The sequence below is a fragment of the Coenobita brevimanus genome, chromosome 15 (genome assembly GCF_032717465.1).
Source record: "Coenobita brevimanus isolate Jiangsu-jjx chromosome 15, ASM3271746v2, whole genome shotgun sequence".
In the NCBI taxonomy this organism is placed as follows: Eukaryota; Metazoa; Arthropoda; class Malacostraca; order Decapoda; family Coenobitidae; genus Coenobita; species Coenobita brevimanus.
In genome coordinates this window covers 4,384,562-4,408,469 of record NC_136968.1, presented here as the reverse complement: position 1 = coordinate 4,408,469, position 23,908 = coordinate 4,384,562, and the positions used below count along the sequence as shown (strand labels likewise).

General features: G+C 45.1%; 2 protein-coding genes across 2 annotated transcripts in view; one reads left to right on the top strand and one right to left on the bottom strand.

The window, feature by feature from the left end:
* Window positions 1-2,685: 2,685 nt before the first annotated feature.
* Window positions 2,686-3,156, top strand: LOC145390601 (uncharacterized). Its single transcript, XM_080265407.1, has one exon. It carries the CDS (start codon window positions 2,686-2,688, stop codon window positions 3,154-3,156), a length of 471 nt encoding a protein of 156 aa, XP_080121533.1.
* An 8,792-nt stretch (window positions 3,157-11,948) lies between these two features.
* Window positions 11,949-23,908, bottom strand: part of LOC145390600 (uncharacterized) — a 72,630-nt gene continuing 60,670 nt past the window's right edge. Inside the window, exons 2-4 of the mRNA XM_080265406.1 lie at window positions 13,292-13,470; window positions 12,816-13,055; window positions 11,949-12,542 (exon numbers count right to left, since the gene is read on the bottom strand). Coding sequence (XP_080121532.1) covers window positions 11,949-12,542; window positions 12,816-13,055; window positions 13,292-13,441 — 984 coding nt within the window. The 5' untranslated portion in view covers window positions 13,442-13,470. The remainder of the gene's footprint in view (window positions 12,543-12,815; window positions 13,056-13,291; window positions 13,471-23,908) is intronic.

Sequence of the window (23,908 nt, the reverse complement as noted above, 5' to 3'; positions counted from 1 at the left end):
TCCTTGTCTTTCTTTCCAGTAGGCCTCATCTCCCCTCTGTGCAAAGTGGAGAGAGTTGTAACACTATGCTTGTCTTTCCACTTAGTGCATAGGACTGTGTCTGTTTTCTTTTTCACTATGTCACCTGTTTTTTGTTTAGACGGCAATTTTGGCATATACTTTTGGTGTTCTCTAACCATCCCCACTGTGCCTGTACTGTGCTGGTTCAAGTGATGGCAAAGCAAAGGGCTCGTGTACCAGTTATCTAGGTATAACACGTGCCCCTTGTTCAAGTAGGAAGTCATGAGCTCACGAACTACTGCGCCCGAGACACCCAGCGGATCGTCCTTGTCAATGTCTGTTCGTTTTCCTGTATACGCTATCATATCCAACACTGCTCCGGTCTTACAGTCACACAGAACGAAGATCTTTAGACTGAAGCGGTGCCTCCTTGTTGCAATGTACTCCCTAAAATGAATCCTCCCTTGAAACAGTACTAGACTCTCATCTATCACAAGGTTTTGGTATGGCACTAGTAACTCCCGGAATTTCTGCACCAAGTCCTCGAACACATAGCGAATTTTGAACATTGGGTCTGACATGTGAGGGTTTTTGTTATCAGCAAAATGAAGGAATCTCAAAATCAATAGGTATTTGTCTCTGGTCATGAATTTTCCAAAACAAGGCAGTTCCACAAGTGGGTCTTTAGCCCAGTATTCCCTTATAGCATGCTTCTTCACAAGCGGCATGATCAAGGTGAGGGCAAGGAACACCAGGAAGTCGTCCGGAGTCACAGACGTCCACCTCCTTACAGGTGAATGTACCGGTGCCTGCCCCAGCCCTCCACTCGTGTCAAAAAAATGGTTGGTCTGCTCCACCATGTAGGCAATAAGTTGAACATCAAATATCAGGCGGAAGAAATCAAGCACACTTGCGTCCCTTGGCATATTCTTGATTTTGTCACTCACCCCTGAATCTGAGTCGTCGAATACGTAGGTGTTAGGGACGAAAGGATCTTGCTGGTCGTCAACATCATCCCATGCAAATGCAGTACTGGGTACTTGTGCAACGGGCGGAGGGGCAGGGCGGCGAGCTTTCCTCTGCGTGTTCGTGGCCAGGGGAGGGGCAGGGGGAACTGACGGATCATCCTTGTCCTCGCTCTCATCCTCGCCCTCGTCACTGGATGACGCTGCTGGCGGTGCAAATTCCTCGTCCTCGTCATTATCCAGGTCGTCCTCGCCGCTGCTTATGCACTCGTCCAAGGCATGACGAATCTCCCCAGATGTATCCAAAATGCGTCGCCTTGCTTTGGGACAAGTAGGTGTGGGTGTAGGAGAGAGAGACCTATCATATGCTTTGACAAACAAAGAGTACAAAGAAATACAAAGAAATATGCAATGAAATACATCAAAAGGAAAAGCATATGCAAAAAACCTTTGGCAGTTACATAACTGTGCACATAGCATGCTTTTCCCCCAAAAAAAAACATGCAAAAAAACATGGAAATTCATTAAAAAATAAACATGAAAATACATACATTCTATGTTTCGTGCATTGGTGTATACAATTACACAAACAATAGTCTGGTAATGAATGAAAACATGTGACATGAATAGTAACAATGACATATAATACTCTAGGCAGGGGGGGGGGGTTGAGTAAGCATACAGCGTACTACAGGGGGTGGGGGGTGAGTTGTAAGCATACAGCGTACTACAGGGGGTGTGGGGTGGGGTGAGGAGAGGCCTGGAGGGTGGTATGGGGGTATAGAGGTGGGAGACAGACACCACAAGGCAAAGAGGACAGGCAGGGAGGGAGTACAGGGGTGTGGAGGGTGGGTAAGCCCCTGTCACACATACGCAACTCAAGGGCTGACCGCAGCCAGACTCAAGGTCGTGTCCTAGTTGGCTACCGTGTCTCTTGACTGGCCCCGAATCTAATCTGCTTATGACTGCCTCACGACTGGTCATGACGACCTCAAGAACGCGACCAGATCACATGGCAACCACAAGGTGACCGTGAGGTGACAGAGCTACATGTCTTCAAATTTAAAATTTAACGGATTTTTGTCACCCACGACCATGTCACAACCACCAATGAATGCAACACGACTGCGTGATGCGGTCGAGGAATGCACGACGACTCCCCCCATGACATCCCCACGAATGACCCATGGCAGTATATACTGAGTGCCAGGTGGGGCTGGGCATCACACTGCGACTGCCACTGACACAGCACATCACCATGGACCTCTCATGTGTCCCACCCACCGTCAGAAACAAGAGACTGCTTACCCAGCTATGTCAGTTGAGGGTGCAAAGCCTTAACACCCACACACTCCTTTTGGTCTACAAAAGGAAGCTTGAGGAGAAGGAGGGGGAGAAGCAGAAGAAGAAGAAGCCGAGATCCTGCAGGGTTCGACCCTGGATCAGCAGGAGATGCCAGTTTGGACAATGGGAACATCTTATTCAAGAGCTTCTCATCGAAGACAAGAGTTTCTACCAGAATTTCCTGCGACTGGACGAGTCCCTGTTCATGGAAGTATTGGGGAGAATCGAACACTGGATCAAGAAGCAGTACACCTGGTGGAGGGAACCTTTGGAGCCAGGACTTTGGCTAGCTATCACCTTGTGATATCTAGACACGGGTGGCAGCTACAAAAGTCTCTCCTATTCAGTCAGAGTTGCACACAACACAATCTCCCTCATGGTGTATGAGACCTGCGAGGCAATTATCGCAGAGTATATGGAGGAGGGCATCGATTGCCCAACGACGCCAGATGGATGGAAGAAGGTGGCCAACGGGTTTACCGATCGATGGAACTTCCATAACACCATCAGTGCCATCGACGGGAAACACATAGCCATGCATGCCCCCGGGAAGTGTGGGTCCTACTACTACAAGTACAAGGGGTTCCACTCGACTGTCCTCCTGGCAATGGTCGACAGTGATTACAAGTTCATCTACGTAGATGTTGGGGCAAATGGGGCAACAAGTGACGCTGGGATATTCTTAAACACAGACCTGAGGAACGCCCAGGAGGACAACCGCATTGGACTGTCCCCTCGAGATCCACTGCCAGGAGATGACCGCTCCATCCCCTACTTCGTTGTTGGAGACGAAGCCTTCGGCCTAAAGGATTGGCAAACCCTACCCTCACCGAGGTTTGACCAGTGAAGAGAAAGTCTACAACTACAGACTCTCCAGGGCAAGACGAGTGGTGGAGAATGCCTTCAGCATCCTCTCCAACAAGTGAGTTGAACAGTATTACAACACACTTAATTGTCACATTCAAGTAAGATGGAGGAATAGAAGAAGGGAAAGATGAGAGGAAGGAGTAGTTGCAAGGAGAGTGGAAAGGTTACAAGAGGATGAGAAAAAGGTAGAGTATAAGAGAGAAGTGGAGGAACGATTGGACAAATATGAATTGGAGCAGATGGGAGACGTGGAAGGTGTGTGTAGCATATTTACAGAAGAAATATGTGCAGCATGTGATGTGGTGTGTGGAAGGAAGAGAAGACGGAGGGGGGTGCAAGGAACAGCGTGGTGGACTGAAGAAGTGAGACAGGCTGTGGCACAAAAGAAGAAAGCATACAATGAATGGATGAGAAATAGGGGCGTGGAAGAAGATGAGAGGCGGAAGAGAGAGTTATATGTAGAAAGAGAGAGGTGAAAAGATTAGTAAGAGAGAGTAAGAAGAGAGTGGATGAGGAATTTGGAAGGAATTTGAATGTAAAGTGGAGGGACTGTAAGAAAATGGTCTGGAAAGAGGTGAAAAGAGTAAGACAGGGTGGAAGTGAAGTTAGCAGGGGAGTGAAAGATAAAAATGGTAGATTACTAGTGGAGAAGGGAGAAAAAGTGAGCAGATGGAGAGAACATTTTAAGGAACTGTTGAACATAGAGGATGGAAGTAATGCGAGTATAAGTGGCTGGGGAATGGCTGGGAGAAGGAGGGAGGTGAGAAGACAGGAAGAAATCAGTAGGATAGAAGTTGTGGAAGCAATGAAGAAAGTTAAATCGGGGAAAGCCCCAGGAATTGATGGAGTGTGTGGTGAAATGCTGAAGCATGAGGGAGAGATAGTAGTAGAATGGATGTGGAAGATGTGCAGATTGGCCTGGGAGGAAGGCAGAGTCCCAGAGGATTGGAAGTCAGGTATAATTATTCCCTTGTACAAAGGAAAAGGGGAAAAAGAAGTGTGTGGTAATCATAGGGGCATTTGTCTTCTTAGTATAAGAGGAAAAGTGTATGGTAGGATACTTATTGACAGAGTTAGAGAAAGAACAGAGAAATTAGTTGGAGAAGAACAGGGAGGCTTTAGGAAGGGAAGAGGTTGTGTAGATCAGATATTCATTCTTAGACCTTTAGTGGAAAAGTTTCTAGAGAAGGGAAAGAAGTTGTATGCAGCTTTCATGGATTTGGAGAAAGCATTTGACAGGGTGGATAGACAAGGATTGTGGAAAATGTTAAGAATATATGGAGTAGATGGGAAATTGTTGAATGCTGTGAAGAGTATGTACAATGGTGCGAAGGCTGCAGTGTGTGTGGATGGTGAACTAAGTGAATTTTTCTCTCTGAAAGTTGGGCTGAAACAGGGATGTGTCATATCTCCATGGTTGATCAATCTGTACATGGATGGGGTAATAAAAGAGGTACAAGGTAGGGTAGTGGATGTTGGAGTGGCCCTGGTGAGAGAGGATAGTGTTTGGAAACTCCCTGTACTGTTGTTTGCAGATGATACTGTGTTGTTGAGTGAAGACGAAGGGGAGCTGAAAGGCTTGGTGGATGAGTCTGGGAGAGTGAGTAAGAAACAGAATCTAAAGGTGAATGTAGGGAAGAGTAAAGTGATGGTCTTTGAGAAAGGTGAAGTCGGTGAATGTACAGCGAGGTTGGATGGTGAGGAATTGGAAAATGTGCGTACGTTTAAGTACTTGGGTAGTGTGATGAGTAGGGATGGAGGTTTGGAGGGTGAAGTGCTTGAAAGGGTACAGCAGGGAAGAAAGGTTGCTGGTTCTTTGAAAGCAGTGCTAAGAAACAGGGAAGTGAGCACGGAAGTGAAAAAGTTACTACATGACAGTATTGTGATACCAACTCTAACGTATGGAAGTGAAGCTTGGACATTGTTGGAAGGACACAAGTCAAGAGTGAGAGCAGTGGAAATGAGTTATTTAACCCGTCATGTCCCGAGGTTTTCTGCACCTTCGACATCCCCCAGTCCCGAGGAATTTTCGAAAAATTTTTTTTTGGCTAAAACCTTCGCTTTTGGTGAGAAACATTGAAAATTCATAGAGAAATCGCTCACCTGAGGTTTAAAAACCCAATCCAGGTAGGAGTTCCTCCATACCTGACTGGGTTTTCTAACAGGCTGGCACCAAAGAAAACGAGTTCTATGGGAGGGTAACTATTTTATCCACTCATAAACGGTATTTATTTATTTACTTGGTACGAATGTATATGTAGTATGAGAGTATATTGGTTTTCAAGCAGTAATAAAAGCATTATAAGCATTGTTTCACTCACTAACTAATCACCATACCTGACCTTTTTTTGCCACATTACCTGATCATTATTTCTGGCTGTTTCTTCTTCTAATGTTATGTAAACATTGTCCTCCACACTGTCATCGATTGGGGAATCACTCTGGCCCTGAATATCTTTACTAGCCAGGTCACTGGTAACAGGTGAATTGCCAAGACAATGGCGTGAGGGGGGGAGGGGGGAGGTTATGCGGTGTAAGGCATTGTCCCTGCTTGGCATCTTGTAAAGGAATAGAGGAAGGTGTCCCGTGTATACATACGAAAAATCACGCGCGAAAATTGAAAATTGTGCAAATTAGGGACCTTGCAATTGCACGACGTACCGGTACATCGCCGGGACTGGCAAATGCAAATCGTTGCAACGTACCCATACGTCGACGGGACGGGGTGGGTTAAGAGGAGCCTGTGGAGTCACGTGGAGAGACAGGCTGACGAATGAGGATATAAAGGAGCGTTGTGGTGTGGATGTGGATGTGATAGGAAGCGTTATGAGGAACACACTGAGGTGGTTTGGCCATGTGGAGAGGATGGAGGGTGAAAGACTGATGAAGAGAGTGTATGTGAGTGAGGTGGAGGGGGGAAGAGGGAGGGGGAGGCCGAGGATTAGATGAAGGGATGGGGTGCAGAGGTATATGAGAGAGGGGGTGTGTGAGTTGGGAGCATGGGAGTGAAATGGCGGGGGACAGGGCGACTTGGAGGCGATTTGTTTGTGGCCACCCCAAACGGGATTGAGGCATCTGGCAATAGGTAGATAGATTCATGTTAAAAATTTTGACTTGGCTATACCACCTGAATATGTGCCGAAATCCACCAACAACATGTATGCTATTCAAAAATGTATGCTATATCGTTGTCCCCTAGATTCCGTTGCCTCCTGACAACGATGGCCCTCAAGCCCAAAAGAGTAGAGTCTGCAGTCCTGGCCTGCTGCTGCCTCCACAATCTCCTGCGTCTCCAGAATCCCTCTTTATGCATACATGGGTGAAGTTGACTGTAGCACCAGTCGAGCAGGGCAGTATTCCCAAGGTGGATGGAAAGCTGATGACAGGGAGAGTTGGAGCTCCCGTTTCATCAGCCCTTGGGACTAGGTCCCGACCATCCCCTTTTGCTGAACTTTTTCAGTGTCTAAGTAACACAGAGAGTAGACCAGCATGCTCTCCAATACAAGTTTCTCCAACTATCAACACCAAACTATATGCATAGCACACACCACACTTCCTTTTCAAAATTTTCAAAAATAGCGTCAAAAAACATAGCCTCGGAGTCCCCGGGGGGGGGGGGGGGACCATAAATGCCCCCACCTTCAGCCCCTCTCCCGGTGACGACTCAAGGTGCCTGGAACCACTGTCTGACTCTCTTCCTCTTCATTTCTGCAACATTCGTGGCCTTTCCTCTAACTTTCGCTCTGTTGAGCATCACCTCTCCTTCTCTAAACCTCACCTTCTTTTCCTAACTGAGACTCAGCTGTCTGAGGCAACTGACAGCAAACCCTTTTCTGTATCCTCCTACTTTCTCTATACTCATTTCAAAGCCAAAGGTGGCTGTTGTGTATATATACGCAACAACTTATCTTGCGCTCGTATTCCTGAACTCGATTCTTCTGAATTCTCTACACTCTGGCTTCGGCTTTCCTGTCATTCTCTGACTAAATATATCTGTGCTGTTTACTTATCTCCTAATTCTACTGACTATCAAAAATTCTTTGACTATCTTACTTCTACGATGGAACACATTCTATCCATCTCTCCTTTCTCTGAAATCTCCATTCTTGGAGATTTCAATGTTAACCACCACCTTTGGCTCTCCTCTCCTTTCACTGATCCACCTGGTGAACAAGCCTATACCTTTTCTATCCTTAACCCCTTAACCGCGGGGCGTCACTTTCGTGATGCTTGGGAGCAAGGGATCATACCGCGGGGCGTCGCTTTTGTGATTCTGTGTTATTTTGAATTCACCCGGGCTTCCAAGTGGGGGCTTGTATCATCTATCAGTACTGCCAATGTCCAACACTAGTCAGCACTCCTAATTTCATCTGTACTCCCATCCATTGTTGACAATTTAGCCATTTCTCCCCGTTCTTGACTCCCCTCCCTACCCCCCTCCATTACCCTATCCTCTCGCCTGCCCGGCCGTGCTACGCTAAGTAAATCTTCCCTGGAATTTTTCACTGATTTCATCCATTGAAATAAGCCCTATGCCCTATTCTTATACCAAATAATATATACAAGAAAGAAATAAGGTAAGTGAGAGTGCCATACACCTGGAATTGGCTAATTATCACCTGACAACACCTCACATGCACTCGTTCGCTAATTTTCGCTGTTTTTTTCCCCTTGAAATATGCCATATAATCTATTTTTGTAATAAATATACATATAAGGAGGGAAGGGAGAAGCCTAAGTGATATTTACCTTCACCTGGAACTACCTAATTTATAATGTATTGTCTAGATTTCCTGCCAATCATTTCAATGAAATACATAGCTGTTTCAAGAGCTATGTTGGTAGTGCTGAATATCCCCTAAGTAGGCCTCAACCCGGGCCAGCCCTCCTTTATCAGTTCTCTCTCATCTTCCGAAGAGGAGGTACGCGTCAGTTCCTCTTGCTGACTTCAGGGCCTTTTTCTCCCCCATGCAAAGGGCCCTGTGACCTTTACCCCCTACTAAACCTCGTGTGGAAAGAGGTAAAGGGCTGACAATTGATAAAAGAGTGACTACGATCTTTCTATTGAGTAAAACAGTGCAAGTGGAATCGTAAATAATGTGTAAACAGCAAGTGAAAGTAATGAATGTAAATATACGTGAACAATGGAAAATAGTTTTATAAGTTACTTCAAGTGACAGTGCATAACACAGTATAAATAAAATAGAAATGTAAATAACGTAAATAAAATAGAGAACGTAAATAGAAATGTAAATGAGTAGTATTATAAGAATACAAGTATATACCCTAGGAGTAATGAAAGTGAAAGTTTCACTCTAGCATGTCTGAATACTATGAGTTATGAGAGTGAAGATGAAAGTGACATTCACTCTCAATGCTAGCATACAGGACGAGAAAGTGAATGCTACGTATTTTACTGAAAGAAATTGAATCCCTACAGTGACAATAAACTAATACTACTGAAGGAAACTTATGGATAAAGACTGTAGATATATATATAAGTGTTATATAGTAATAGAAATATAAAGTGTGAGGGGTTTTATGAATAATAAATGACAGAGTACCAAGAGCGAACTAGCGCAAGTGCGGCGGTCAGACGCGCTCATAATTTTCATTGCTTTCACAGTGTTTTTTTTTTTTGGAGTATGGATCCCAAACTACTTGAAAATCATAGAGTGGTGTTTATAGTGTTAATATCTGGCTGTGGTAATCATATTACGGGTTGTCGGGAAGTGTAAAGTGGAGACTTCGTTACCCAACTTCAGAGGTCTCCACAAGTCCTACGGGAACTGACGAAGGCTCAACAAACATTCCGGGAGAAAGCTGAAGGTATGTGCCATAAGCATATATAATTTTAATATTCTAGGACTAATAACTGATTTTTGGCAAATATTTTTTGAGAGTCTGTCGGAGCCCGAATAACCCAGCGGCACACGCAAAACATCGGTAAACATGCCCGCGGTGTAGGGGTTAATGACCTAGAGCAGCTTGTACAGCACCCTACCCGTATCCCTGACCGCCTTGGAGAGAGCTCCAACATACTTGATCTCTACCTTAGAACTAATCCTTCTCCTTACACTGTTAATCTTTTCTCTCTGTTGGGCTCCTCCGATCATAACCTTATCACCTTAACCTGTCCTATCACTCCGGTACGGCCTGCGAACCCTGCAAAAAAAATGTCGTCTCTGGCACTTTGGAGCTGCGGATTGGGAGGCCCTCAGGCAGTACTTCTTTGATTTTCTCTGGAATGATTATTGCTTTCATGGCCATGAGCCATCTGGGTGTGCCTTGCGCATTGCGGAGGTTATTCTCTCGGGCATGGAAGCACACATTCCTTTCTCATATCCTTTGACTAACGCAAGAAAGCCTTGGTTTAATCACGCTTGTTCTAATGCTGTCCGCAACAAGGAGAGGGCTTATAAAAGGTACCGGAGCCAACCCACCCCTGAATCACATCTTTTTTACATTTCTGCCCAGAATCCTGCTAAGTCTATTCTTCGCTTTGCTAAAAATAATTTCATCCGTACAAAATGTTCTCAACTCTCCAACTCAAACTCTTCCCGCCCCTTCTGGCACCTTGCCAAAAACCTTTCTAACAACTTTACCTCATCATCCTTCCCTCCTCTTTTCTACTCTGATGGCTCTGTAGCTATTTCTTCTACTGATAAAGCAGATCTCTTCGGTCAGACTTTCTCCTACAATTCCACCTTAGACGATTCCGGTGCTGTTCCTCCATCACTTACCCCCTCTGACTTCCTCATGGTTAACATAAAATTTCTTCAGCTGATGTATTTTCTGCCATTGCTGGCCTCAGTACTAATAAGGCATATGGGCCTGATGGAGTCCCTCCTGTTGTTCTCAAGAACTGTGCTTCTGTGCTTACACCCTGCCTAGGCAAACTCTTTCGCCTTTGTCTGTCAACTTGTACCTTTCCTTCTTGCTGGAAGTTTGCTCTCATTCAGCCAGTCCCAAAGAAGGGTGACCATTCCCAACCCTCTAACTACTGTATCGCCCAATTGCTTTAATATCCTGTATCTCAAAAGTTTTTGAGTCTATTCTTAATAGAAAAATCTTAAAGCATCTTTCCTATCACAACCTTCTTTCTGATCGTCAGTATGGGTTCCGTCAGGGACGCTCCACAGGCGATCTTCTCACCTACCTTTCAGACTTCTGGTCATCCTCCTTTCGGGACTTTGGCGAAAGCTTTGCCACTGCGCTTGACATCTCAAAGGCTTTCGATCGAGTCTGGGATAAATCTTTAATTTCCAAACTGCCCTCTTATGGTTTCTATCCTTCTTTCTGTGCCTTCATCTCTAGCTTCCTTTCTGGTCGTTCTATAGCCGCTGTTGTAGACGGCTATCATTCTTCTCCTAGATCTATTAAAAGTGGTGTTCCTCAGGGGTCTGTCCTATCACCAACTCTCTTCCTTTTATTCATCAATGACCTTCTAAGTTGTACATCTAATCCTACCCACTCATACGCTGATGACTCCACCCTTCACCTTTCCATTCGATTCCCACAACGTCCATCTCAGCAGTTACTTCAGCAGGCAAGGGATGAGGCTATGGCACACCTAATGTCTGACTTGGCTCGTATCTATGACTGGGGTAAAAATAATCTGGTTGTTTTTAATGCACCAAAGCCTCAGTTTTTGCACCTGTCAACCCGACAAAATCTTCCACAGGTATACCCACTTATGTTTAATAATACTCAACTTAATCCTGCATCATCCTTGAACATGCTTGGAGTTTCATTTGCTCGGGGCTTATCTTGGAAAGATCATATTACATCTCTTGTAAAATCTGCTTCCAAGCGATTGGGTGTGCTAAGCCGACTCCATTCCTTCTTTGCCCCTGCACAATTGTTGACTCTATACGGGGGTTTTATCCGCCCCTGTGTGGAGTACAACTCTCATGTGTGGGGAGGCTCCCCACATACAGCTCTTCTCAATAGGGTGGAGTCAAAGGCTTTTCGTCTCATTAACTCTTCCCCTCGTACTGACTCCCTTCAACCTCTGTCTCTTCGCCGCAGTGTTGCATCTTTATCTCTTTTCTATCGCTGCTTCAATGGTCCCTGTTCCTCTGAACTGTCTGCGTGCATTCCTCCACTTCTACGACGGGCGCGTAGCACCCATCTAGCAGCAAACTCTCACCCCTTTTCTGTCCAACTCTCTAATCCAAGAGTTAACCGTTACTCCCAGTCCTTCATTTATGCAACAGGTCAATTCTGGAACTGTCTCCCTCTGTCTGTATTTCCTGCTTCCTATGATCTCCAGTCTTTCAAACGCAGTGTGTCCAGTCATCTCGAAATGAATGGATCTTGAATTTGGCTCTCTCTTGTATTTTGTTTTTCTCTTGGAAGGAACAGTTTTGCGGGCTCATGACCTTTGGTTCCTTCTTTGTCACAAAAAAAAAAAAAAAATGTCGAGGACCCTGTAACGCACAAAATCACCGAGGGCCAGTGGAGACAGGGCACCCAGCTGACGTCCTTGGACCACCTGCCGAGGAGCCGAGGTGCGACTGGTCCCATAGTGATCAGGGACTACCTCAAGGAATATTACAACTCCCCTTGCAGTGCTGTGGAATGGCAGGACAGGGTGGTCCACTAGGTAAGTACAGTACCATGATTTTCTTTTTTTTTTTTCCTATCACCATAAAACCCTTCCCATGACAATAAAACACCTGTTTAAAGGGGGGGAAAAATTTATTAAACTTAACCATACATAACCATCTTTACCTGTAAACTTATAACTATATACATCAGTCACGTGGCTCAAGGGTCGACGCGCGAGGTGTGATAAGGTCTGAGTATGGTTGCTGCAAATCCAGTACAGAAGAGCCAAATGATAGGTTCCCCAAGCTGGGGAAATGTGAAGTGCCTGGGGTGAGTGGTGGGTGGGGAGGCCTTGCTGGATGTTGTTGGAGGAGCTGCTGCTGTTGTTGTTGCAACTGCCAGATCTGGTGTTGCAGCTGCTGAACGAGGGACTGTGACGGTGTCAGAGTTGGTGCAGGTGCTGGTGCAGGTGCAGGTGCATGCAGGTGCAGGTGCTAGTGCTGGTGCTGGTGCAGGTGCAGGTGCAGGTGCTAGTGCTGGTGCTGGTGCTGGTGTTGGTCCTGGATTTGGAGGATGTGAGGGGCCAGGAGCATGGGGGGGTTGCATGTAATGGTTAGGGTTCTCAATCATGTCCAGGGTCACGATGCTGACATGCCTTTGAAACTTCTTAAATAGCTGTGGTGACATTTCACAGCAAAGGGTTGCCAAGTAGTTAGTGTACTGAACCACTGCTGCCTCATGCTCGTTTCCTGGTTGCAGCGTCGATGCCACCTGGACCTGGAAGCTGGAGTTGGCTCTCAATTGCTCTTGGAGCTGCAATTGGGAAATGAAAATCATTAGAGACATAACTTTTAAATAAATGTAAACAGTGAAATGTAAACTGTGGGTTTGACATAGTGCGCATTGTATTAATACTAACAGGTTTTTTTACTTTTTATATAGTGCTGATGTGAATACCAAATTGTTCAAAGACCTTGTTTTATAGCAACTTTGTTTGAGATCAAAATACACACCAATAATGAAAGGTCTCATGATTAATGAATTTCTTAATTTTAACTGCTGCTGTCATTAATAATTTGTTCTCACCGTATTCAGGAGATCCTCGGCGGACATGCTGGTGGAGCCAATGTTCGGGGAGGTTCTGGGCCTCTTCTTCGACGGACCTGTGGACGAACATGGCTGTGGTGGCTGGCATGGCTGGGATGGTGGCAATGGCTCATCGTCCCCACTGAGCACAGCCTCCGCCAGGTGGACTGTGGATGGGGATGGTCCGTCATGATCTCGTGGCGTTAGCAGTGCCGCCCCATTGTTTGCACCTGGGAATCTCTGAGAGAAAAAAATGAATGAGAACTTCGAATTACAGGATAAATATGTATTACATTAACAACAAGGAAATTTGTATGATGTTGTACTAAAGTAAGTAAATAAAGAACTGGTATGTTTCATACACTTTGTTTAACCTTTATTAAAATTTAAGGATAGCAACTATGTATATTCCCATGAAGAAAAAAAAAAAGGTCACTGTATTATGACAAGTGTATAACATAAATAAATTTGTTTACCTTTGACTGGCAGGTGGGGCATCTGACACTGTGGGGTTGGAGGGAGTCAGAACTTAGAACTATCCACCTCTTACGCTCAGCCAGTTCATCCAGATCAACTTGGCCCTGGCCAGAGCGGGTTGCAGTGAAGCGGCCATACTTGGTCCGCATATTGTCCAGCCAGTTCCTCAGCTGACCCGCTGAAGTAAACAGTGAAAAAAATAAACATGCGCAGAATGCTTACATACTCATAAATTTGTATAAACACGGACAGTTTGCCTGCCTGTTGCAACAACAATGACACTACAAGAAATACAATACTTACCAAGAGATGAAGGGTTTATATTAAAATTAATATGTAAATGTACATAACAAGGTGTGTGTAGAAGAAATTGCACATGTGTTTTTACTCATGATAACAGTCGAGTTCCTGTACCTTTTCAGCCAGTATCCTGTTGCGTTCGTCCACGTCCTTATGTATGTTGAGTTTTTTGTTGTACAACATCTCATGATGCTTCAGCCACTCCACCAGGTCCTTCTCCTGCTCGCTTGTCAGGTTGAGAGATCCGACCCGCCTTGCTCTCTTGGGCTTCTCCCTCGGCTCCCCACAGTTGGGGCAGGGCACAGCAGCCTCCGTCTGCTGCTCCTACATCAGAGATTCAGCGTGCAGTGGAAGGGAGGCCTCATGAGTTGTGCACTCAGTACTGAAGAGGTTCTGGGACAATAGCTGGTCCATGGTTCCATGGTGAAGGCGTGGAGGGGTGACATGGAAGGTGTGGGAGATGGCTGACGTGATGCTTTCAGGCAGGTGGAAGGTGGGGCAGATGGTTGGAGTGGTGCTCACAGGCAGGCAGCCAAGTGTGACTGATGGCAGGCCCCGGCCTGTCGCGCTTTATGCGCCAATTGCTTGTGGACTCGCAGTTGCCATGTGTGACCGGTGTTGCCAGATCGCCGACCACGCCAGGTTTCCCGCCAAGACTCTTGGCGCACTCTGCACGTGGTCTGGGCTCGGCCCTAGCCCAGTCGTCACGTGGTCTTCTTGAAGTTGTCACAAGGTTGTGAGCCATGATTCTGAATTGCCAACTGGACTGTCAAAATGCATTGCATGGTTGGCTCAGGGTCTGGGGACGGTCTGGTCGTGGTTGGTGATTCGTTACGTGGTTGTAACGTTTTTTTGTCACTGACTGTATTACAACACGCAACGACCACATCACGATGCAGACGATTGAGCTAAGAATGCTTCAGGACTGACCTACGACACTCCTGACTATGACCCAACTGTGACACGACTTTTGGCAAATCGTGAGGCTCGACAAGTCGTCCCAGCAGCTCACGACCGCCCTCAAGAGTCCGGGTTTTGTCGGTGAATCAAGGGACAATCGATGAAAAAATGCGTTACGACCTTGAGTCGTGCCACGTTCGGCCCTTGAGTTGCGTATGTGTGACAGGGGCTGTAAGGGGGATATAACCATCCCCAAGGAGACAGGGAGAGGGAGAAGGGGGAGGAACCACGGCGGCGTGATGGAGGATGGTGGGGGAGGGAGCAGGAGGTGGTCAGAGGAGAGGAAGGGGGATAGGGAACAAAGATAGTGGGGTGGAGGGGGGATGCGAGAGGGCCATGGGAGAGCCTCCCCCCCACCATGGGTAAGGGCCTGGATCCTCCTTCCCGCCTATTCAGCACTTAGTTCTGATTGACTGGAAGGAATATATGTCACAATTGGGGCAGAGCATGCTGTTCCCAGTTTTTCCTTGAAGCCCCTCTATTGATCACATAGATCTTGCATAATCCTGAAAAAGGATCAATCAACCCAATTAGCACCAGAGGGGTTAAGGAGCGAATGTGAGGTTTAGAGGAGACGTGGTGCTCAACAGACAGAAAGTTAAAGAAAAGGCTGTGAATGTTGCAGAAATGAAGAAAAAATGAGTCAGACAGTGGTTCCAGGAAGGTCTTTGAGTTGTCACCGGAAGAGAGGCAGATGGTGGGAACATATATGATGTACACCCCTGGGGACTCTGAGGCTTGGTTATTGAATGCCATTTTCATGTTTAATTTTGAAAAGGAAGCGATGTGTGTAATGTGTTTGTAGTTTCGTGTTGACAATTAGAGAAATTTGTATTGGAGAGCATGCTGGCCTACTCTCTGTGTTACTGAAACACTGAAAAAGTTCAGCAAAGGGGAATGATCAGGAACTAGTTCCGAGGACTAATGAAACGGGAGCTCCAGCTCTCCCTGTCATCAGCTTTCCATCCACCTTGGGAGTACTGTACTGCCCTGCTCGACTGGTGCTACAGTCTACTCACTCAATGTAGTGTTGCCTTATGGTTTATACACTGAGTGACAAGCCAAATGGTTTCCTGCACCCAGGAAACCATTTACTATGCTGGGTGGTAACCATATAACTGGGGTTTCTGGTTGGGTTAAATGTCCCCCAGATACCCCTACCAAAAATCAATAAATTTATGGCAAATGTTTCAGACAGCCTTGAAAGGCCCAATACCTGCCCAGGGTCCCAATCAAATGAGAAGATTCGCATGACCATGTGGAATGTGAGAGGTGTGAATGAGGAGGGGAAGAGAGTGGAAGTGGTGAATGTGTTAAAGAGTGTGGGATATGCTGTGATGTTACTGTGTGAAACAAAGATGAAAGGATGTGAAGTGGAGGAGTGGGAGAGGGTAAAGTGTGTAAAGTTAGGCATGAATGGGCAAGGAAGATGCATGGAAGAAGTTGCTTTGTTAATGAATGAAGTTGGCAGAGTGTAATGAGAGATTAAAAATGTGTCAGCTCGAGATGTACCATACATATGTCAAGTTCAAGTTTGAGAAGGTGAAAGTGGCAGTGACAGTATCGTATGCACTGTGAGTTAACAGGAGTGAAAAAGAGAAAGACAGGTTTTGAGATGAGATGGATGAAGTAGTGGGAGAAATGCCCAAGAGCTATAAAGTATTTGTAATGGGCGACATGAATGGGAGAGTAGGCACTGGTCCTGAGAATGATACACCATCATCATCATCATCCGGACCTCCTTTCCCACCCTAGGGCAGGGTGAGGAGTAGTAATGTCCTGACAGCCCAAATTTGCCCAATCCAATGGGCCACGCTTCCATTCACTCATCATTCAAGCCCCTGGAATCCTGGCTGTATCAGATACGCCAAAAACATTCACCACGTTCTGTAGCTTCACATAAACATATCCGTCAGAGTCAATCCGAACGCTGTCACGTTAAAAAAGGGTGCCAAATCCCTGATCATGCACTTCTTACAACGTTTATCCAGTCAGCTTTATCTCTTGTCAGTTCCCTAGCCTCACTGACTTCCAAGCCTCTATTCCTCACACACTCATCCGTCATATCTCTCCACCTTCTCCTTGGCCTACCTCACCTCCTCCCGCCTTCAAATTCGCTCAGATTTACCTTTTCCACCACTCTATTTTTATTTGAGAGGAGCCTGTGGAGTCACAGGGAGAGACAGACTGACAAATGAGGATGTGAAGGAGCGTTGTGGTGTGGATGTGGATGTGATAGGAAGCATTAGGAAAAACACACTGAGGTGGTTTGGCCATGTGGAGAGGATGGAGAGTGAGAGACTGACAAGGAGAGTGTACGTGAGTGAGGTGGAAGGGGAGAGAGGGAGGGGAAGGCCAAGGATGAGATGGAGGGATGGAGTGGAGAGGTATATGAGAGAGGGGTGTGTGAACTGGGAGCAGAGCAATGAACTGGCAGGGGACAGGGTGATATGGAGGCAATTTGTTTGTGGCCACCCCATATAAGGGATTAAGGCATCTAGCAATAGATAGATAGATGGATATTTTTATCCATTCTTTCCACATGACCATACCATCACAGCACACTCTTTTCGATTCTGGTGTCCACAGACTTCCTCACTCCACATCTTTCACGAATCACATTACCAGTATTTCGTATCCTATCTACCCTCTGTGCTCCAGATACATTCCTCAGCAGTCTCATCTTCACTGCTCTTATTCTTGACTTTTCATTTTCATGCCATACCATAGTCTCACATCCATATATTGAAGTTGGCACTAACACTCCTTCATGTAAGCCTCATGCAGCTGCAACACTCAAGTCTCTGTTTCTTATCAAGGCCTTCACTGAACCAGCTACTTTTCTTCCTCTACTTTCCACTTCTTTTGCACATTTTCTTCTCTTTTCTATCACTGTATCCAGGAATTTGAACTTCCTTACCAATTCCAGTCTTTCTCCACTCACTGTAACATCGCACAAGGAGTCATCTTCTCTCTCAATAACCATCACTTTACTCTTCTCTACATTTGCTGTCAAAGCACAATGCTCCCAGACATCTATAAAACTCTGCACTAGCCTACCAAGTTCTTCTCCAGTATTTGCAAGTAGTACTGCATCATCAGCATACAACAAATTTGAGATATTTCATCCATCACCATTTGTTACCAAAGCCATCCCCCTCTCCACTACTCGTGTTTTTACTTCTCTCATCACCCCATCCATATATACGTTGAGCAACCACAGGGACATCACACAACTTGTCGCATGCCCACACTGATCGTAAACCATTCACTTAGATGCCCATTAACCCTTACACATGCTTTATTACCATCATAAAAACTCTTGACAGCACCTGGCAGCTTACCATCTACACTGTACAATTTTTTTTTTTTTTTTTTTTTTTTTTTTTTTAATGTGTCCGACTCTGGGCAAAGGCTTCAGGGCCTATATCTCGGGGGCAGTAGCCTATCCCAAGGCCCAGTAGTCCTCCTACACCTCCACATGTCACCACTTCAGCGCTAACACCCACCGTCCCTATTAATACATGCTAGGGCTGTCTCATACAGGACTGGTGTATTGGTATTAGCGGGGGTACTTTTATGACATGTCGGCGGGTCATCTGGTAGATCAGGAAGGTCTGCTTCTATGAAATTCAAATCCTTAAACTGTTCCCTGCCCCAGCCAGGATTCGAACCTGGGTCCATCAGGACTGCAGGCCGCCTCTCTACATGTGCAAAACTTTCCACAATCCTTCTCTGTACACTTTGTCGTATATTTTTTCCAGATCCATGAATGCCATGAACACCTTATGGCCCTTCTCACAAGCCTTCTCTGCTATCTGTTTCACTGCAAATATTTGATCAACATATCCTCTGGCACTCCAAAAGCAACCCTGTTCATCGCTCATCAGGACTTCTGATATCTCTCTCACTTTCTCTATGATAATTCTTCCATATACCATCCCTACCACACTCAATAAACTCACTTCACTCACCTTTACTTTTGTACAGTGGTACAATCACAGCCTTTTTCCCTTCTGCTGGCACAGTTTCACTCATTCATGCCTTCCTACATATCTCCAACAAGCACTTCATTCCATTCTCTCCACTACACTTAATCATCTCTGCAAACACCTTATCAACCCCAGCTGCTTTCCCATTTTTCAGGTGCTTCAGAGCATTCTTCAACTGTGTGAGTGTCACGTTTCCTGGCACTGCACCCCCCCAAAACAAATCATGTTTACAGCCTCTCTGCTCTCTCTAGTCCCGAGGTCCTTACTTCATCCCCATGGGTTAATAATCTACCACCTACATCCTTCACACCACCACATTTCTTTCTGCTTTCACTTCTACATTTCTGCACTGCTTTCCAGAATAACTCCCTATTTTCAGAGTAGTTTGCATTCATTTTTCTTCCAGATCATCATTTACCTTCATCTTCACTAGTCTCTTTACATGCCTCTTGCTCTGAACATATTCAGTTCTGATTTCAACTAACCCTTGTCCTGTAACCACTTTAGCCACTTTTTCCTCTTTTCCTCCACTGCTCTCTTAACCTCCTCATACCACCATGCCGTACTTTTCTTCTTTGTTGTTACTCGTCACACCACATACCACTTTAGCATTTCTAACTAGGCAATCCTTATATGTATGCCACGGGCTGTCCAGATCCATTTAATTACAATTCACTGATTTTAACTTCTCCCCTCCTTTGGTCCTGTAATCATCTGCCATTTCTTTGATCCACAGCTTCTCAACTTTCAGTTTTCCTCTCTGACTGCAACTTTCTCTCCTGATCCACCTCACTTCTCTCAGCTTGATCTTGCATACCACAATCAAATGATCTGACAGACCTCCACATTGTCCTCTCACATCCCTTGTATCAGCAGCCATTCACAGCATCGATCTCTCTATGAGCACGTAATCAATCAGGCTTCTTTCAGCACATTCCCTGTTCCTTTTTACCATGTATATTTATGTGCATCGTTGTGTTTGAAATACGAGTTGCAAATCACAATCTCCTCTCCTGATACAAATCCTTCAGTCACTTCCCAATATCATTTCCTCCTGCTATTCCATTACAACTCATTATGTTATCCTCACGACCAGTGTCTACTCTTCCATTAATATCACCCATTACGGTCACTTTATAGCTCCTGGGCATTTCTCCCACTACTTCTTTCAGCTCATCCCAAAACCTGTCTTTCTCTCTCTCTCACTCATCCCAAAACCTGTCTTTCTCTCTCTCTCTCACTCCTGTCCTTACGTGGTGCATATGCTGCAATCACTGACACTTTCACCTTCTCAAACTTGAACTTGACATACATACACCTCAAGATGACACATTTGTAGTCTCTCATTCCACTCTGCCACACATCATTCATCAACAAAGCAACTCCTTCCTTGCATCTTCCTCGCCAATTCATGCCCGATCTTACACATTTCACACCCTCCCATTCCTCAACTTCACACCCATTCATCTTTGTTTCACACAGTGCCATCACGGCATATCTCGCACTCTTGGACACATTGACATAATGGGTAATAAAGGAGTACCAGGAGAGAATGATAATGGGATGCAAATGGAGGACATGTGTCAGGAAACGAGGCTGTGCATTTGTAATTCTTAACACACACATGAACATAAATATACGTGGTATAGATGGAATGGAGATCACGTTGAAAGGAGCCTGACTGATTACTTGCTTGTAGAGAAATCAGTGCTGGGTAGTACTGCTGATACGAAGACAGTGATAGGACAATGTGGAGGTTTGTCAGATCATACAATTGTGGTATGGAAGACCAAGCTGAGAGAAGTGAGGTGGACCAAATGAGAGAGGAGCTGTCAGGGCTGAAAACCAAGATGCTGAGCAACAAAGAAATAGGAGATGAATACAGTGCCAAAGTATGGGAGGAGTTAGAAACAGTGCACTGGAATGAAATGGATCTGGACAGCTTGTTGAATGTATTTAGGAAATGCTCTGTTAGGAATGCTAAAGCAGTGTGTGGTGTGGCAAAAGTAACAACAAAGAAGAAAGCTACGACATGGTGGGAAGAAGAGGTTAAGAAAGCAATGGAGGAAAAGAGGAAGAAATGGCTGGAGTGGATACACAACAGGGGTTCAGTTGAAATAAAAAATGAATATACAGTAGAAGTCCTCTCATTCGGCATCTGGTCTTACAATATTTCTGGTCTTTCGGCGGTTTTCATAAATAGTCCCATTACGAAAGTTCTCTGCTCTTCTGGCATATATGCTGAGCCCACATCAGGGTCCCCGGCTCACTACAGGTACCCGTGCGCCTACAACTGCCAATTTGGCATTGTTGCCACTATATCTATTATCTAGCGCTTCTCATAATAATTTAGCACTTCGTAATAATTTAGCACCAATAAATAGTAGGTTTTCTTCTATATCTAGCACATTTTGAAGTCCAATTTAGTGCACAAATTTGAAGAGTTCACCTAGAGCTTAGTGCGTTTTAAATTTGAGCTTAGTGCGTTTGAAGATTTCTGCTTTGACAACACTCCATGTGCCGTCAGCCATCATGACTTGTAAGTGTCTGGCTCTGTGAGTAGGACCTTTCGAAAGTTTGTGAACTTCATGGTGCTATTTTACGGTGTACATATATAAATACACGTACAGTACTTCGAATTTTTGTGACATCTTCCCTATGTAGTACTGCCCAGTTTCAAGGCTATATGACCCTGGAGTCAGGACCTAGCAATTCTCACTGATTCAGTTCATTAATCACTTCATTACAGCTTTATCAAAACTGGTCTTTGTGCTATCAAACTGTCCTACAGGTACTTGGTTGTCACAAGGTTCGTCATCACTACTAGTCTCTCTACAACCAACAAAACTCTTCACTATACCATAAACATTGCATACTTCACCTTTATGGGTGCTATCACACTCTCACACACCTTGCATGATAATAACAGCTGAATATAGTATCACAGAAATCTTACCTATAGTGAAGTATAATTCCCAGACATTGATGTGAGTGGTGGCCAGCTGTGGCCCAGGTATGGTTTGTGGCGTCACAGCATGGATGTATGTTTCACGCGAGGTATGATAATCTTCAACTTTGACTTTTTTTTTTTCATAAATATTAAATTGGAGAAATTAAAGTATGATTCCCAGACACTGATGTGAGTGGTGGTCAGCTGTGGCCCTGGTATGGTTTGTGACGTCACAGGAAGGGTGCATGTTTCCCGCGAGGTATGATAATCATCAACTTTGACTTTTTTTTTTTTCATAAATATTAAATCAGAGAAAAAATAATGAATTCTATTATTTTATGTAACTTGTACACGTATTATTAGTTAGTTGTTATCCAGGGTGGGGCACTAACCCTCCGCCAACTCACTTGTTGTCACACAGGGAACATGTGTGGGTTACTTATAAAGTTACCACCCAGCGCTGTCAATGATCAATGATTTCCTGTATACAGGAAATCATTTAGCTTGCCACTCAATGTAGAGCTACCTTAAAGACAGAGTACCACAGTACCACTACACTTAGTGGGTGGATGATGGGCGCCCCCACCTACCACCAGAGTGTATGTGAGTGAGGTGGAGGGGGGTAGAGGGAGGGGGAGGCCAAGGATGAGATGGAGGGGGGTAGAGGGAGGGGGAGGCCAAGGATGAGATGGAGGGATGGAGTGGAGAGGTATATGAGAGAGAGAGGTGTGAGCTGAGAGCAGGGCAGTGATTTGGTGGGGGATAGGACAACATGGAGGCGATTTGTTTGTGGCATCCCTTACAGGATTAAGGTATCTGGCAACAGACAGATAGAAAAGGCTTGTACATGACCATCAACCAGTCCATTACTCGATGGCAAAGGAAGCAATCACAAAAGCGAGAGAAGAGAAGAACCTAGGAGTGTTGGCCCAGGATAATTTGTCACCCGAAAGACATATTAACAAGATTGTCAGAAGACATATAAGCTCTTGACAAACATAAGAGTGGCACTTCCATACATGGATGAGGAGACGATGAAAAAACTGATAGAGGCTCTGATCAGCCCCAGGTTAAAATATGTAGCAGCAGTGTGATCCCTACATAAAAAGAAAGATATAAACAAGATCAAGAGAATAAAAAGACCAGCAACCAAGATGGTCCCTGGCCTGGATGCAATGACCTGTGGAATAGCCTGGACAAACAGATCAACCGGTCCAAAAACCTATACGAGTTTAAAATAAAGTTTGGTTGAGACAAGGAGATGGGACCCCATGAGTGTAGCTCATTTCCTGTATATCACAATTAGGTAAATACACACACTTTCTTTATACTCATTTCAAAGCCAAAGGTGGCTGTTGTGTATATACAGTAATCCCTCCGATATCCGACGTAACAGAGCCATAGGCACGTCCGGATAGTGGTCCCCAGCCTTCTGGACTTGTACTTAAGGTCCCTAACTCAGAAAAACACCTATACAACTCCATCTGGACATGCATAGCACCTATTTAAGACCGAAATCACACCAATAAGGGACATAAAAGACTGAAATAAATGCAAAAGAAGCATAAAATAAGGTTTTTGAGGTAGGTTCATACAATATTAAACATTCTGGGTACTTACAAGTCCCTGACTCCTGGACTGGTAGTTATGGACCCTAACCTAGCCTAACTCAGAAAAACACCTCCCTACTGCACATGCACACCTAAGACACAGCATATTCATACCTATAAGGGACATAAAAGAGTGAAATGAGGTGTTTGAGGTAAGTATAGTATGGAAAGTACAGTAGAGTACAGTATGAAACATTATGCCTACTTACAGCAAGTCCATGGCCATCTCGATGAATAACCGCCTCCTCTCAGACTCTGACAGTAAGAAGGATTTCCTGAAGCACTTGCAGTACATTGTTCATGAAGTCTTGCACTGAACTTAGTCATTCGAACTCAGAAGTCCATTCTCTTTACATTGCGCACTCTTGTCTTACTTGCGCTCCATTGTACCTTAATGAAATAAGTGTTGCACTCTGCACTTTAAGTCTTTCCACTCTTAAAACCATTTTCTAAACAAAAAACACTCAAGTTAATTTATGTTACAGTTACAGTCCATTAAATTTTTGTCTTTTCACTCACAACTCTAAATCCTTAACACAATGCACTGTTTTTTTCGCTGCACAACACCGTAAATTCCCGTGTGGTCTAGTGGAGAAGTTCTTGCCGTCTAATCACTGTCAGAGTCTGAGAGTAGCACAGGGAGGTGACCTAGGGGTGCGTCGCTGGGTCGTGGTGATTGTGTACCCACTGCAGACGACTCTGAAGACAGACGCAAACTCATGTCGAGCAGTGACTCCACCGTGGCTGATGTGCTGGGCTGTGGCTCGGAGCATGAGGGCCTGTAGGGGAGGCAACGGAGTGGAG